This window comes from Aedes aegypti, chromosome 1 (assembly GCF_002204515.2).
Source record: "Aedes aegypti strain LVP_AGWG chromosome 1, AaegL5.0 Primary Assembly, whole genome shotgun sequence".
Taxonomy (NCBI): domain Eukaryota; kingdom Metazoa; phylum Arthropoda; class Insecta; order Diptera; family Culicidae; genus Aedes; species Aedes aegypti.
This window is the reverse complement of record NC_035107.1, coordinates 120,377,701-120,394,597: the sequence shown is the minus strand read 5'-3', so window position 1 is coordinate 120,394,597 and position 16,897 is coordinate 120,377,701. Positions and strand designations below refer to the sequence as shown.

Genomic DNA, 16,897 nt, shown 5'->3' with positions numbered 1-16,897 from the left:
TAAGTGGTTTGATGTTGAAATTAATATATTTGTTTTTCAATATTGTTTTTATTTTACCAATTAATTATCCTATTGTTTCTAATGTTACACCTCAACTGGAACAGAGCATACTTTCAGCTTAGTAGTGTATTTATGAATAGTTTAGGTCGGATTATGTGCTTATAATACCAATCGATGAATAGGAGGAGATCCCCCAGTTTTATGTGATCTTGTTACCCATTAATAATAAATATTATCATTTTTGTAGCGTACAAAAATGAAGTCAAAAAAAAAAATGAATTCTTGTTAATTTGTACATCATCGAATGTTTTCACTCCAGAAATAGTATTTCTTAGTAAATTTTATGAATTTGGAACATTAATAAGAACAATTTAAGTTTCACACAGTTTGGAAGAAACCTCTCTCATATATGATAAAAATTACACATTTTACGATATTGTTCTAAATGTTCATTATTCTTATTTTTATTGCATGTTTGATACCATCATCGACGGAATTCATTGAAAATGTATGAATTTTGAGATACAGGTGCAAAAATCACAAATATATCATACAACAAATCAAGCTGTCCAGAACTCAACTCAATTCACGTTTTGCCGTTGCTATTTGGATTGAAAATTCATAAAGAGATTGTTATGCCTTTATTTTTCAATATGGGACTACACCAAAAAATATTTTTCCACAACGTTTTCATACAAAGAGTGTTAATTTGTATATGCATAATAAAGTATAAATTAAAACATGGACGTTGTGACAATAAATGGTGTTTGTTCGAAAATCTACACGGAACAGTACAGCTTTCCAGCAATTCCTCATTTTTCTAATAAGCAATTTATCTTGAGAATCTTCCAAGAGTCTAGGATTTTTTTTTCGAAGATCCCTCCATGGATAAGTTTATGAAGTATTCCAACAGGAGTTGCGTCAGAGATTACTTTACTAATTCCGTTAGAAAAACCTATCGGATTTTTCAGACATTTCTAAAATGTAAAAAATCCTTGACAATTCCCTGGAGTACTCTGGAATAATTCCTTCGATAAATTCTTAGAGAACTTCCTTGAATTATTTTTTTTTCGGTGTTAAGTCAGAGTCAAAACGTGAGAAAAATGTCATTAGATCCCAAATTATCTTAGCTTCATTTCACTTTGATCAGATTTTATGAATATTGTAAACTGCGAGAGATATGCAAGAAATTTACTTTGGTAGATCAATAAAAATCGATGAAAGTATGCAGTCAAAGCGGACCAAGTGCTTTTTACCATAACAACAAAAACGATCAGCGCGCTGAGGAATGCGAAAAAATGCAAGACATTCCAAGTGATTTGTTAAATTTTTCGGCATCTAATGATTCTCCTTCTCATTCATCAATAGAAATTCATAAATCATAAGGGCGTAAGCCACATGATCGATTTATCTTCATAGATCCTCTCATCAGTGAATGAAAATGACAAAATGCAAGTTTGTTGGCATTTTTCCACTTCAGGCCGCTTGACAACGATGTGAACTTGCGTTATATGGTGAAAAGCTGCTACAAATTTGCATCTTGTCACCTTTATACGGAAGAGAGGCTCGATGAAGAGAAATCGATCATGTGACTTACGCCCTTATTCCAGCACACGCTTAAAATATTGCATAATTTGTTGCACTTGATTTTGATTTTTGGCTATTAACCGTTTTTGGATAGGTGGTCTGAAATTGCCAACAGCAAACAGAGCGCACCAATTGTCAAAAGCAATGAACTGTTTGATTATTGCATTTTTAAAGTCGATTCTAGAGTTCGATAGAAGGGTTTGGTAGTTATATGATGTATGCATGGAAAATCCTATAACTTCCGCTTGTTGGTCCAGCATATTATTGCCGGTATTCAAGATTTTCACTTGGTCCACTTTATCAAAACCTTATTTTTTCAAGTTATCATCTTAGCATGGAATGAAAGTTTTCTTCCGTGCACCTAAGGCGCATTTAAGGTGAAGATAAATCGAAGCCAACCCTTAAATTTTCAAGAGCACAACAAAATCTAATCGATTGAGTTTTCAGCTTAAATGGTTGTTTGGATCTCCAAATTTGTGCTCTTGAAAATTTCAGGCTTGTTTACCTTAAACCAATGAGCGCTTGTGGCAAATAAAAGTGGCCCTTTCGATCTTGCTGGGTAACTGTTTGAAGCGAAAAAAAACGCGTTGCGAAACATTTCCCATCATTTCTAACCTTCACAGTACTGGGCGTCGACATCAATGTATCAAAATTCTCTACCTTCACCCTCGTTCGACCGATTCTGATACAATTTGCAGGAAAAATCTCGCGTTAATTTGCCAAAGACCCTATGTGACATTGAGAGTCACTGTTTGTTTACTTTCTTTTCAATCAATAACTGAGCCACATTAACCTCTTCTGTTATGTTTTTGTATGAAACGCTAGCCAAGGTCATCGCCTTTCGATCTATAGTGGAAAACTTTCCAAAAGCTTTTGTAACGCACTGTTATAATCGAAAGAGACCGAGAGAAGAAAGAATCTTTCATTGTTAGGTTTTTATGAAAAGATATGCGAGAAATCATAAATAATTATATTTTCGATTCAACCATTGAAATTTTGGAATTTAGTATTAGTTCCGGATTTAGGTCCAAACTTGTTGGGGTCTTCTTCTTCTTTCTGGCGTTACGTCCCCACTGGGACAGAGCCTGCTTCTCAGCTTAGTGTTCTTATGAGCACTTCCACAGTTAATAACTGAGAGCTTACTATGCCAATGACCATTTTTGCATGCGTATATTGTGTGGCAGATACGATGATACTTTATGCCCTGGGAAGTCGAGAAAATTTCCAACCCGAAAAATTTGTTGGGGTACCTAGGGTTAATAATGATAATTTTAGGGAAAATGCAAAAAAAAACCTTATAGAATACTTGTAACTGATCTTTCTTACTTGATACTTGATGGGCAACAATTCCTAGCTATTGCTATTGCGAATGAAGAAGTCTTATCCATTGGACCCGGTCCTGGGCCAATCGCTTCCAGTCGCACTGAACGTTAAGCGACCTCCACAACTGCCAAACCCATCTGATGCGAGGTCTTCCACGGAGGCGACAGACGCTCCCTGGTTCTCTGCTGAACATTAGTTTAGCTTGACGTTCCTCCGACATGCGAGCTAAATGCCCAGCCCGCCGTGTTTTATACGCTTAACAATATCCATTTCTTTATAGACTCGGTATAACTCGTGATTCATGCGACGCCGCCAGATGCCATTGTCCAATTTAGCGCCGAGTATTGTTCGCAGCACTTTACGTTCAAATACCCCAAAAGCTCTCCGGTCGACCTCTTTCAACGCGAGTTTGGTCTTCGTCTGTAAGCTGCGGGACTTTAGCTGGTTACGAAGTCCCTAAAAAGCCCGACTCGCAGCTGCAATACGCCTTTTTACCTCGCGAGTAACATCATTATCGAAAGTTTCTAGAGTTCCAAGGTACACAAATTCCTTAACTACCGTCAAACGGAGTATCTTGCAACAGGGGTGAAACATGCAACACTTCGACATGTAACCGAATTGTCATTTTGTTTAGCATTGAGTTGAATTATTATAATTTATTCCACCGTTCATTGTCCTTAGGTATACAACATTATGTTTTGGCAAGGGTTTGGGTATTTTTTCTTTTTTGGTTGATTTGCTGGAGGTGAAAATCATATTACACATTAAATTCTATGAAATTAGTGCTGAAAAACGTTCCTCGTACCACACAAACGGTAGAAATATGTCATTCTAGGCATTTGCTATCTGCTACAGTACTTAGTAGTGTACAAATTGACAATATAAAAGTTTTGATAATTTGATGCTTAAATACTATAAAAATTCAAAAATGTTCTTGGCTACCCTTGTAGGGCAATTTTGTTCTCCATTGTTTGATATTTCTTGCCATTTGTTATCGAAAACATATGAAAAGGCATAATTGAACATTAAACATCAGTAACATTAAACTTTTTGTACCTCAATCAATTCAATACCGATTGGGTACTAAATATTATAAAATAAACATAAATCGCGTTATCATTAGATTTATTCCTGTTTTCTTCATAAAAATAATGAATAGATTTGAAAATCTGTTTAAAAATTAACTTGCAGATTTGCAGACGAACTTTTTGTATGATATATGATGAAAGTTGTGTCAAATCACCAACAGAGACCATTTTAAGACATACATATCAATACGTGATACGTCGCTTTGATTTAAATACGATACGTAAATACGTAAAAAAAAATGTGAAGTTAAACCTAATTTGAAGCAAAGTTGTATTAAAACGTTTAAACGGCTTTCCAATAACTGTCAATACTTATAATATTCTAAAATTTCCCCGTGTGGACACCCTATGCAATGCCTATGGAGACTTCAATCGAATTGGTTTAATACTCATAATTCAATCAAAAAAAATTAGTTTTCTATAATTAAAGTAGCCTGTTTCTAATTATTGTCATGCTTTTACTGCAGAAAATTATTAAATGATCATAAAAACACGATATAGGATATATTTTTAATAGTATACTTTGGGTAGCACTGTGTGTTGCATGTTACCCCACATCCCAGAAAACCAAAAACTGATAAAAATTAATACCGCGTGGTATTCTTTACGTGGCGATTAGGGTACCAGATGGTTTTTGTCCCATCTAAATGCTCAAATTTTTCATCCTTATAGTTTTGAAGTTGAAAATTGTTGCAAGTTACCCTGTTTGACGGTACTTCAAAAATATCACCACCTCACTACCAACATCTTCTATTGGTCCACTGTGTCTACCAGCGACCATATACTTTGTCTTGGTGGTATTGATAATGTGCCCAATTCGCGTTGTCTCCCTTGTTAAAGGCACGTAGGGGGAGATGCCCCAGTGCCGGACAGCACCCAATACCGGACAAAGTCGAAACATTGAGAAATCATGGTCCAATCAAGATGGTTTATTAGAAGAAAAGAAAGCTCTTATGTAGAATAGTGTTTGCGTAGAATAACACATCCTTGAAATATGCATGCCTTTTTAAAAACGTAGAAAAGTATGAAAATCTTTGAAAAATTGACGTATCTTCTTAATTTTGAGCCTATTTAGTAATTATTTTGAATATGAAAAAATACATTGGATCCCGCAAGCATGATCGAACATAATCCTTATTTGATAGTATGAATGTATTTTGTACCATAATTGAACTAAATATGGACAAATTACAATTTTGGTTAAGCACCCTCTGTCTCTCAGTTTCGGACAGCTTGATTTGTTATATGATGTATTTGTAATTATTGCGTCAGTGTCTCAAAATACTTTCATTTTTCGTAGGTTCCGTCGATCATGGTATCAAACATGCAATAAAATTAAGAAGAATGAACATTCAGAACAACATTGTAAAATGTGCTATTTTTCATCATATATGAAAGAGGTTTTTGATAGGCATCTTGCAAACTAAGAAAAACTCAAATCAGTCTTGTAAATGTTGCAAATGCATTGAATTATAAACTATTCCTATAGTGTACACATTCAATGATGTTCAAATTTACAGAATTCGAGGCATTTCCAGATCGTGTCCGGTATTGGGTGCCACCTTTCAAGATCGATCAATTTGGTACTAAAATACATCATCAAAACGCAATGTCAAAATTCATATTTATATTTTCAAATTTATTTTTGTACACTATAAAAATGATAATATTTATCATAAATGGGTAACACGAGCCCATACAATCAATATTTTTCGAATTATGAATTTAATGGCTTAAGTGTCCGGTACTGGGGGATCTCCCCCTATGCCTCTTCCACGGCTCGGCGATCAATTCCGATTATGCCGATATCGTACGCAAAACCAAGGAGCATACAAGAACGTGTGATAATAGTGCCATTCCTATGCACGCAAGCTCTCCTTATCGCTCCTTCTAACGCTATGTTGAACAGTAGGTATGAAAATGATCAACTTGATATAATATATCATCTGTTCCACTGTTGAGATTATAATCTGTGGTTATGCCGGGAACATGGTCACCGGATATTGGTTCCGGTAGGGACCCTAGAGGGACATTTGCAGACATCATGCACTGCTATCATTCGATGGTTAAAAATTCATGATATTCCACCGAGAAGTGAATAAATGTCATTTCATTAATTATAAAGTAATTTTGACCATTTTGGATATTTAGGGACAAGTGATAGGGCTCCAAATGACTCTTTATGGAAATTCTTGTGTATCGTGTAACGTCTTGAAATTTATGATTTCCCTCGCACAAGTTCATAGATATAATTTCGTATTATTCCCCTTCTTTCTGGCGTTACGTCCCAACCGGTACAGAGCCTACTTGCCAGTTTGGGGTTTTACAAGTAATTCTAGAATTATGACCTGTGCTCTCTCTTTGAAATTTTATATATTTTTGCATTTGTATGCAATAGTCTCCAAACGGATACATGTAATACATTATGTTGAATTAATCAATTTAGTTGGTTTTTAATGAGTTTTTTTTTTTTTGTTAGGTCCCAACAAATTTTGGGCTAAATCCAGAACCATTACCAAATTAAAAATTTTCAACGCATATATCTCAAATATAAGGGTCTGGGCCATTGGGAATAAACAATTTTTATCAAGAACAAGCATATTTTGAAAGAAGGGACATAATTCTAGTTATGCCAAACGGCCTTATGCCAAATGATATTATGCTAAATGGCTTTATGCCAAATGACCCACTCCCCAAATAAAACTCATTTATGATTTTTCCTAAAATTGTCATACAAATCGACCGAACGACGGTGAAGTTACAGAATCGAAATTTCGATGTCGGCACGCAATACTGTAAAGATTAAAAGGGTCCATTGGGCACACTAAAGGCTGCTAAAATTTTACCATTATCAGGTAAATCGTAATCCCTGTTACCCATTAGTTTACAAGAATTACTCAAAATACTCCTGTGATTGATGAGCGATGCTTCTGGTTTCAAAAATTGCTCAGCCGTTTTCAAATTGACTTATTTAATTTTATAATTTATTGTATATACTGAATTGGCGCAAGTCTGAGAGTCTTATTTCTCGCATAACTTATGATCTCGGCCCAAATGCCTTTGATAACCGAGTGTGTAGCTCGTTGTTTTTAAGCAAATGAATGATCCAAGATAGAAAATATCACTAGTAGGAGATAGAAGAGAATCTCTTCTTCATAGTATTGCAAATACCGTGTAAATCCATTCGTTTGTTTAGTAACATCATGCTACGTATTTGAATACCATTGGCTTCTAGGGAGAGATCATAAATTTTGCGGAACTTGGTGCAGGATCCACAAAATATGAAAGCAAAAATATTCGACTCTAAACACGAAACAAAAAAAAAACCCTACATTTTTGAGCCCCTCTATTTGAATTTATCTGATTAGGGTGAGCCCGTGAGAGTGAGATACCAATTAGAATAGGCCAGGAGAAGTGGATGAACTTGTCATTCATTTTTCTGTCAAATCTCATACAAAATCTACTTTTTCTTTGACAGAAATTCACTCTAGGTGAACCACTTCCCCTGGCCTATGGGTGAGAGTGCACGCACGCAGGTGCAGCAAGAGAGAAAGAAGAATACACAGTTTATGCGTGTTGTATGCTTTCGTCGGTCCACATAGATAAACATTGGAGTCGAGACTTACAACATGTTAACTGTTGAACACTGCACCTACTGCGTGCTCCATTCATGGAAATCTATGTGGGTAGCGTTAATTAAACGCTCAAATAAGATGTAAATGGTTCGGGAAAGTTGTTTTTTTGTTGGTTTTGTGTGTGCTCTCATTCGCCCTTGCTCTCTTTCGGTCGTGCGCGCAGGCTCGCTTCACGAGCACGAGGTGCGTAATTGACTCGCGCGTGTCGACCGGCCTGCATATTAATTTAAAAACGTACACTGCATTCATATACTCACCATCATAAATCGAGTAATGAACCGACGACGACAACGACTGAAGCTTGTTTTTTGGTCACACCAAAACTGATTTTTGTTTCTTCTTTCTCTCACCCTCTCTTTTTCGGTACTCGCTTTCGCTCACACATTCTTCCTCGCGGAACCTTGACTCATCATCGCGCACCCCAGCTGCCCCCCAAAAGTGCCGCCAAGGAACCGGAGAGAGAGGATAGGTCGCTTTGAGCATTTGGCGCAAACGTACGGGACCTTAGTTGAACGTCGCGACTGCATCCGGACGGACGCGTGTAGGTGAGTGCGTTACTCTCTCTGCCAATCCAAGTACCTTTATCTTGCAATGGCCACTGGTGGCAGCAATAGCGGAACGGTATCGGTATCGGCGTCTTCCGTCAGCCTAGCGGCACCGGTACCACCCGTGAATACACCTTGGCCCAACAGCAAGGATGATTACGAGCTGCGGGAAGTGATAGGCGTTGGGGCCACTGCCGTTGTCCACGGGGCTTACTGCATACCACGTAACGAGAAATGTGCCATCAAGCGGATCAACCTGGAGAAATGGAACACTTCCATGGATGAACTGCTGAAGGAAATCCAAGCTATGAGCAGTTGTAATCACGAGAATGTCGTAACGTATCATACCAGTTTCGTGGTGAAAGAGGAACTATGGTTGGTACTTCGATTGCTGGAAGGTGGCAGCTTGCTCGATATCATCAAGCACCGGATGAAGACGGTCAACTGTAAGCATGGTGTTTTCGATGAAGCCACGATAGCAACTGTACTGAAGGAAGTATTGAAGGGTTTAGAGTATTTCCATAGTAATGGACAAATTCATCGCGATATCAAAGCAGGTAACATTCTACTGGGGGATGAAGGAACCGTACAGATCGCGGATTTCGGAGTTAGTGCTTGGCTTGCAACGGGTCGTGATTTATCGCGTCAAAAGGTTCGACATACTTTCGTGGGAACCCCATGCTGGATGGCACCGGAGGTCATGGAGCAAGATCATGGATACGATTTCAAGGCCGATATCTGGTCGTTCGGTATTACCGCGATCGAGATGGCAACCGGAACTGCACCATATCATAAATATCCTCCGATGAAGGTGTTGATGTTGACCCTCCAAAACGATCCTCCAACCATCGATACCGGTGCCGATGAGAAAGATCAGTACAAAGCATACGGGAAAACGTTCCGGAAAATGATCGTCGAGTGTCTTCAGAAGGAACCTTCAAAACGTCCCTCTGCCAGCGAGCTGCTTAAACATCCGTTCTTCAAAAAGGCGAAAGACCGGAAATATCTTACTCAAACTCTTCTAGCCACTGGCCCATCGATGGCCACACGAGTTCACAAAGCTGCCAAGCGACAACCGGGTGCTTCCGGGCGTCTACATCGCACCGTAACCGGCGAATGGGTTTGGTCATCCGAAGAAGAAGACAACGGTAAGAATTCCTCCGATTCTGAATCGGAAGAACGGCCCATGAATTGCCTGGAGCAAATGGATTCTTCTGCATCGGAAACCGAAGACGCTTCCGAACAGTCCGAGGTCACCGTTACGGCCCCAACCGGTTCGGAGGTTACTTCCGCCGATGTCACAAACGCAGTCGGTGGTCTAAATCTCGATGACCTTCCTCCCATCAACTTAGTGTTGCGGATGCGAAATGCCAGCCGGGAACTGAACGACATCCGGTTTGAGTTCGCCGTTGGTAAGGATTCGGCCGAGGGCATTGCCACCGAACTCGTCGGGGCGGGTCTTGTCGATGGACGCGACATTGTCGTCATGGCGGCCAACCTGCAGAAACTAATCGATCAGCGGAATACGCTAAAAACCGTTACCTTCCAGCTGAACTCCGGCTTCGGCAGTGGAGAGCAACCGGACGAAAAATCACTAATCGGCTTCGCACAGATTTCCATCACGGATTAACTTAAGTGACTTGTCGTGTTAAAATGTAACCTTATTATTTCTTCGCGTAAGTGTGAGCGTGCCTGTTTCTATTATGTATGCGCTTCAGTGCGATCGTGAGCTGAACTGAAAACAAAAACAATTCCTGTGTTTCGATTTCTTACATAGTTTTAATATAAAAAAAACGATGAAAACAATAAATAGCAAGTTATTTAGATTTAAAGCACTATAACCTATCGAAGAGAAATTAAGGCAAATTCAAAAAAGTCGCATGAAATAACCCAACTGCTTCTTTCCCGGGAATTCTAGGACTTGTAAGTTAGTGCTTTAGCCTTTTCCAACAAAAGTTCGCGCTTTTATTCACAGATTTTACTACTAGATTATAATACGTGGAGTAACATATATATATTCAATGTTAAAGCGAAAAAAGTGATGTTGAAAGTAGCCTTTATCGATTCCCGCGCGAGAGCATCGGTGATCCAACAAAACGCAAATAGGAAAGAAAAAAACGAACTGATCGATAAGAATTAGTAAAACCAAGAAATTGACGAATGTGGTATGGAAAATCTCAACGTTCTGCTAAGGAGCACGCCACATAAGGTAATCGATTCAGAAATTGAGCACATGACGACGACGACGATGATGTCGGCGCTAATGATGGATGAATACGTCGCGGAACGAAGACAAGTTGAAGATGATACTGTATTTTAAACAACCTACCCCCTACTTTTTGACTAGCGTGCGCAGTTGCGTTTTTAGCGGTAGATGTCGAGTCACACCCCTCCCAAAAATAGCAGAAAATTATAAAAAAAGCAAAGTGGTAACAAACGTAAGAAGAAAAAAAAATAAACACAAAACCATCAAAACAAGAAGTAATAAAAAAAACATCTAATAGTCGATGAGCAAGAATGGACACGAGTGTCTAGTGTTGGTGCGCTGCTTTTTATCATGCCGAAAACTTTCCTTGAGGAAGATACCTGTGGGTAAACCCATGTGCCGCAGGGTGAGTCTAGTTTGGCGAGTGGTGACGATCGGGGAATGGCTTGCGTAAGAGCTGCGTCTGGTGTTTACAACGGCTTGGTGGTTGTCTTTGACTCAGTGGCGTCAGTTTTGGGATAGATGTTTTTTCGCTTCTCTTCTCGTACAGTGCTGTCTTCCCATTGACGTAGATCGAATGGTGATAAAGATTCATGAATATTTACGCGGCGAGAACTGCAAATGAGTTTTATTTGCAAAACGTCCGGTCAAGTTTACACATATATATCCGCTGATATTTGACACCATAATGGGTACCCATACACTGACTAAAGCATTTGTTGTTTTGGAATAGAGTACTTCAATGGGAAGGTATTGATGAATTTGGGATTCATTTAGTGAAAATCACCATTTGTCCTCTGTAATAGCATGTAATATTAAGGTGACAATTTGAAGAATAGGTATATCTCTTAAAAGTCTTTGTTCCTCAATACGCCATTCTGCCAAAAAAAACCCTTAACTTAATAATTGTGAAAGAATCATTAAATTAGTTTAATGTTCTGAAAAATAACGTGTGTTCGAAGCTTATAGTTTTGAATTCTACTTGAATGGAATTCACCGTTTTAGTAAAAAAAAAAAACAATTCTGAGGTGAGTCAGCCTAGGGCTTAAAATCTTAGATAATAATAATAAATAAAGAACCAATAACTCATCTGGCTAGTTCTTCACTCACGCTTAGATGTACGATTACCAAGATGAATGTACATTTTAATAAGAATACAGTGATTGAAATTGAGAGAATTAGAAGTAAAGGTGTAAGTGACAAAAACCTAAAATAGAGGTGAATAAACCTCTCAATTATAATAGCCATTCCATGAAAAACTGACCTAGTGGGTCACCGAATTCCGTGGAAATTTGCTATTTTGTTCCTTATCCGAAATAAGGATACACGTATTTTTGGATTTTTTGATTAGGGTAACCAGAAAAATAGCGACTCTGCAAAATTTTTATTTATTTTTAAATCAAGACTTTTGAACCGCTTGACCGATTTTCAATTTTTTGGACGAAATGGAAGCTCAAGATTTTGACTTTCCAAGAAAATATATAAAATTTCACAAGCAATTAGTTTTTACATGAAAAAAAAAACAAAAACTTCCATTTTTTCGTGTTTTGAAGACTTTGAGACCAAAGGGGCTATTGCTGTTCTCATTTTTTCTTGAAAGCTCAGAATATTTTTTTTACATGAAAAAATATAGAAATTTCCTAAAAAACAAGATTTTTTTTTATATTTTTTCGTGTTTTTTTTCAGAGTTTTATATTTTTTCTCAAAAGTTGAAATCTTAAGCCACAGACTTGTCTGTGCTTAAGCTTTCATTCCATCAAAAAAGATTGGAAATCGGTTGAGATGTTCAAAAGTTATGATATTTTAAAAAATAAAAAATGAGAACAGCAATAACCCCTTTTGTCCCAACCCCTTTTGTCTTCAAAATACGAAAAAAACGTTTTTTTTTTATTTATTTTTCCATGTAAAAGAGTAGTGTTTGATCCGATGAATCTGTTGCATTCTCCTTTGAGGATTAGCGACGGAATCCGGATCAATTGTGTCCGGTTCGCGTTTTTCGAAAGAAAACAAAAACAAAGTGTGCGGAAGAAAAAGAAAAAGAATCGACGCATCAGTTGTGTTTTCCGTTGAATCTGTAGCATGCTCCTTTGTGGGCGAGCGACGGAATTCGGATCGTGTCCGGTTCGCATAGTAACCGCACTATCAGTATCGATCATCTGTGTTCACGTATTCATTTTAAATTATATCCTTATCGTTTACCAACACGAATCCTTTCCCATATCCAAACTCCCAGTGTTTTCTTGTGGAAGTGCAGAGGACTTCTCGGCTTCCATAAAGCAAGTAACACGTCAACATTTCCCTCCCATTCCCAAATTGACCTCCATTCGGACGCAGCCGGCGCCGGTATTGTTTGTTATAATAATGAGAGCACCAGTACTTACACATTGAAGATGCTACTGAGCATCTGTTGATTCCCTGTGTAAGTTCAGATGTTCTTGCAATAACGGAGTAGCAACTGCGGGCGGTCAATCATGCTCATGCTCATTTATTTTTTTCATGTAAAAAACATGTTTTGTAAAATTTTAATATTTTTCTTTTTCTTCTTCTTTCTTTAGCCTTCATTTCGTCCACGAAAATTGAAAATCGGTCAAGCGATTCAAAAGATATATTTTCTTATAAAATAAAAATTTTGCAAAATCGTGATTTTTCAGGTCACCCTATTTCGGAAATGGTCACCTTAATCAAAAAATCCAAAAACACGTGTATCCTTATTTCGGATAAGGAACAAAATATCAAATTTTCACGGAATTCGGTGATCCACTAAAACAGTTATTTAATAATAAAGTTATTTAAGTCATCGTGCAAAAGTTTGGGTTCACCCCTTAGTATGAGGTATGTATCGTGCAAAAGTTTGGAATCACCTGAGCCGCACGCAAATTCGCAAATCTCAACTTTAAGTAAACATTTAATATAAAAATTCCAAAAATGCTTTTGGAAAATAAGCCTACGAAGCACAATTAAAAATTCACCAACGGGCATTTGACCATTCAGCCGGCCGAATCAAATATGACTCGGAGCACGATATACACAACAAGGTAGGCTATTCCCACGTGTGAACAACGATTTTCAATCAAAACATGTGTCGTCATTCCCTAGGACAGTACGTGACAGCTCAACTAGGACTGCCCCGTTGTTTTTCAGTCAATAACTTTGTCGATGCAAAAGCCAGTGCTACCAGTATCCTTTTTAATCAAATCTTCTGAACAAATTCAAATATCAAGGCTCATAATTTGGTAGTTTTTCGCACTCTTTATTCATTTCATGCAATAGAGTGTGTAAGCTTTATAAAAAATCAGGTTTATTTTCAAAACCGGCGATATTTTTGGAGGAAATTATAAAAAAAACATTATTTTGCTCTCAATTAAGTATTTTATAGTTATTATAGCATTGTAGGACCACATGCGGTAAACTTGACATCGAATTTAAAAAGATTTGAAACAAAAAGATCTCATGCAAAATGTTCAAACTATTGGTGAAAACTCTAATTTATGAACTAGCAACACGGCCTGGCTAGCAACAAAGTGCCCTGTTGAAATTCAACTTAACGATGTGAAAGTAGGCCTTTGCCAAAACGACCAATGAGAAGTGTTCTTTTTTGACAGGCAATTGGTTTCATTTTTGCACTATTACCTGACACGTCTTGTCTTAGGTCATTCCTATCGTCAAGCATGAGGCTAAAAAGATAGTAAGAGAGAGCAGGCCTTGCTTTCTTTTGCACTCTTTCGAGTTTGCGATAGGAATGACGTCACTGACAAATGTCATTTTTAGGAATATAATACCTTGCTTATTTTTATCGTGACTCGGAGAAGGAAAAAATCGTCACAGCAGATTTAAATCTCATCAACTCGCGCGCACGGCCTGTTATGATCCTCTGTAAGTGACAAAAGCCTAATTTTGAGAAAATCGACATTGAGGTCTTATCATAATTTTTTCATGCTTCATAAATTGTATGGGTGTCACAAAAATAATCCAATCTTCAACGATTTATGTTATTTTTTCTGTTAGGAAAAATCACCTAAAATACAATTGGAAAGCTTATAAACAGTGGAATACTATAAATACTTCACTCAAAACCGAACAAAATATCATTTACACCCTTTTGCGTTTCGGCCCCTCAATACGGTTTTAACTTATGGTGGTTAGGTTCAAAATCCCGTTGAGTTAAAAATTCAAAAATTCGAGAATTTTTTCTAGTAATTTTTGGAGGCAACTCTAAAGGAAGCTCTGAATAAAAAAAAACGTTCTGATTTAATTTGCGGACACTATGGTTTGTATGTGAAATGTTTCAATATTTGCAAGTCAAAAGATCCCACATTAGTGGCTCGTTTCATTAACCCTTTGTCTGTGTTTGGGATCAATACAATACAATAGAGCACTTTGACGGGCCTGTAACTCTTTTGGTAGCTAACCGATTTGCAATTTTTTTTCAAACGTTGGTGAGTTTCCGCGAATTTTTTTATTTGCGAAAATTATCAAGCAATATTTCCATTTTTTTGTGTTGGTTTGGGATTTACGACAAGTATTAATGCTTGTATTACTGTAGTTACAGTACTGCTCAAAGTTACTTTCAGGTAATTTCTAAAGTCATTCATTTAGTAATTCATTAAGAGCCTTCAAGTAGTTCTCTGGAGATTCCTTCAATATTCAGGTACACGTAATCCGGAATTGGTTGACATCTTCTTCTTCTTCTTCTTTTTCTTGGCATTAACGTCCCTACTCCCTACTGGGCCAGAGCCGGCTACTCAGCTTAGTGTTCTAAGAGCACTTCCACAGTTATCATCTGATTGTGAGAGCTTTTTTCGCCTAAGTTGCCATTTTTCGTATATCGTGTGGCAGGTACGATGATACTCTATGCCCAGGGAAGTCAAGGAAATTTCCATTACGAAAAGATCCTGGACCGATCGGGAATCGAACCCAAACACCTTCAGCATGGCCTTGTAGCCGCGGACTCTAATCACTCGGCTAAGGAAGGCCCTAAGGAATTGGTTGACATATTACCCCAGAAATTATTCCATAGGTTTCATCACGAACATTTTCAGTAATTTTTCAAACATTATTTTACAAGAAAATTCTTACTCCTCCAGGAGTCCATCCAGTCATTCTTCTACCGATTTTGCTACGGTTTCGTACCAGGTTTATATATATATGACATCTTCAAGAAATCAAGCAGAATTTCTTAAAGTGTCGTTTAGGATTCTTTTTTTTTTTTAATTTCAACCATGATTTTTCTAAGAATACCTTAAGCAATTACTTCAGAGTTTTCTCATTACATTCCTTAGAGAAGTCCTCCAAAAATTATGTAAGAAACTTCTCAAAGCAGATATCAAAAGATTTACTCATTTTTCCAGGTATGTCCTCTAGAGTGTTGTCTAGGATATCTAGGAGCTGTAAGATTTGGAGATTTGCAATTTTGAAAAAAATCCTCGTGAAAAATCTGGAGCAACTCAATGAGGAATCCCTGGTCGAATGTATTGAGAAATTGCTAGAAGATTTCCTGGAGTAATTGCTGAAGGAATCCATTTGAAAATGACTGGAAAAATAACTGAAAAAATCGTCGTAGGCACGCTTTGAGGAATGTTTGTAGGGTTTCAAAAACTCCAGCAGGAATCTTTGGGAGATTTGTTAGAATAATTAATGTACCGTAATCCGAGATAACATTGATATTTTTTTTAATTTCATAAAAATTTCATTTCAAAATGCATAAGTTGCAAGTTTTATATTTTTGAAACAAGTACTGACACACATTGCTCATGTCTGTATACTGTATTTAGTTTTCTGAAAGTCTAAAGTATGTTTTAAAAAATGTTTTAAGTAATTTTTTTTATTCAGCTGATATGGGGTAACATTGATCACCCATGAAAACAACGTTCGGTAATATTGAAAATATCATTACTTACTAAAATCACAGTCCCTGATGCCGAATATGAAGGCCGGATTCTTACAAGTCATTCACTTTTTGAGTTATTTAAAAATAAAACACCTTGAATTGTGGAATACGCCTAAATGAGGACAATTTCCTAAGGCAATTTTGCATTCTTTGTAGTAATTTGTGAATTATGCTTAACTGAATACATTTATGAAAGTTTTGATAACGGAATCGTTTCCGGTGATATCTGGGTTAATTCTACGAGTGGCGTGAGGTGACAATTGCCGGTGCCGTATAGCGAGGTGACAATTCTTGACTCGAGTGAAGTGACTCTCCATTTGATTTGCACGGCAAGTCACTTCATTCGAGTCGAGAATTGTCACCTTGCTATATGACACCGACAATTGTCACCTCACGCCACTCGTAGAATTAATCCAATCATTTTTAGTAACAATCGCATTTATCTTGCTCATATCGTTTTCAGAACTCATGTGAGACATGATTCTTTGAAAAAAATACGCATAAACCCAACTCAATTTTCTCCAAAACCGTAAAGTTCATTAGCTCCTGAATTAGTTAGTGAATCACCATTCATGCATTGAAAATATTTCATCGATAAATGTTGGTTCGAACTTTTTACGAGGAGG

At 37.4% G+C, this 16,897-nt stretch overlaps 1 protein-coding gene across 1 annotated transcript in view; it reads left to right on the top strand.

Moving 5' to 3' along the window:
* Positions 1-10,623, top strand: part of LOC5575025 (serine/threonine-protein kinase OSR1) — a 28,908-nt gene extending 18,285 nt beyond the window's left edge. The window contains exon 2 of the mRNA XM_001661708.2: positions 8,059-10,623. Within this exon, the coding sequence (XP_001661758.1) occupies positions 8,225-9,808 (1,584 nt within the window). The 5' untranslated portion in view covers positions 8,059-8,224 and the 3' untranslated portion in view covers positions 9,809-10,623. The remainder of the gene's footprint in view (positions 1-8,058) is intronic.
* Positions 10,624-16,897: the final 6,274 nt, after the last annotated feature.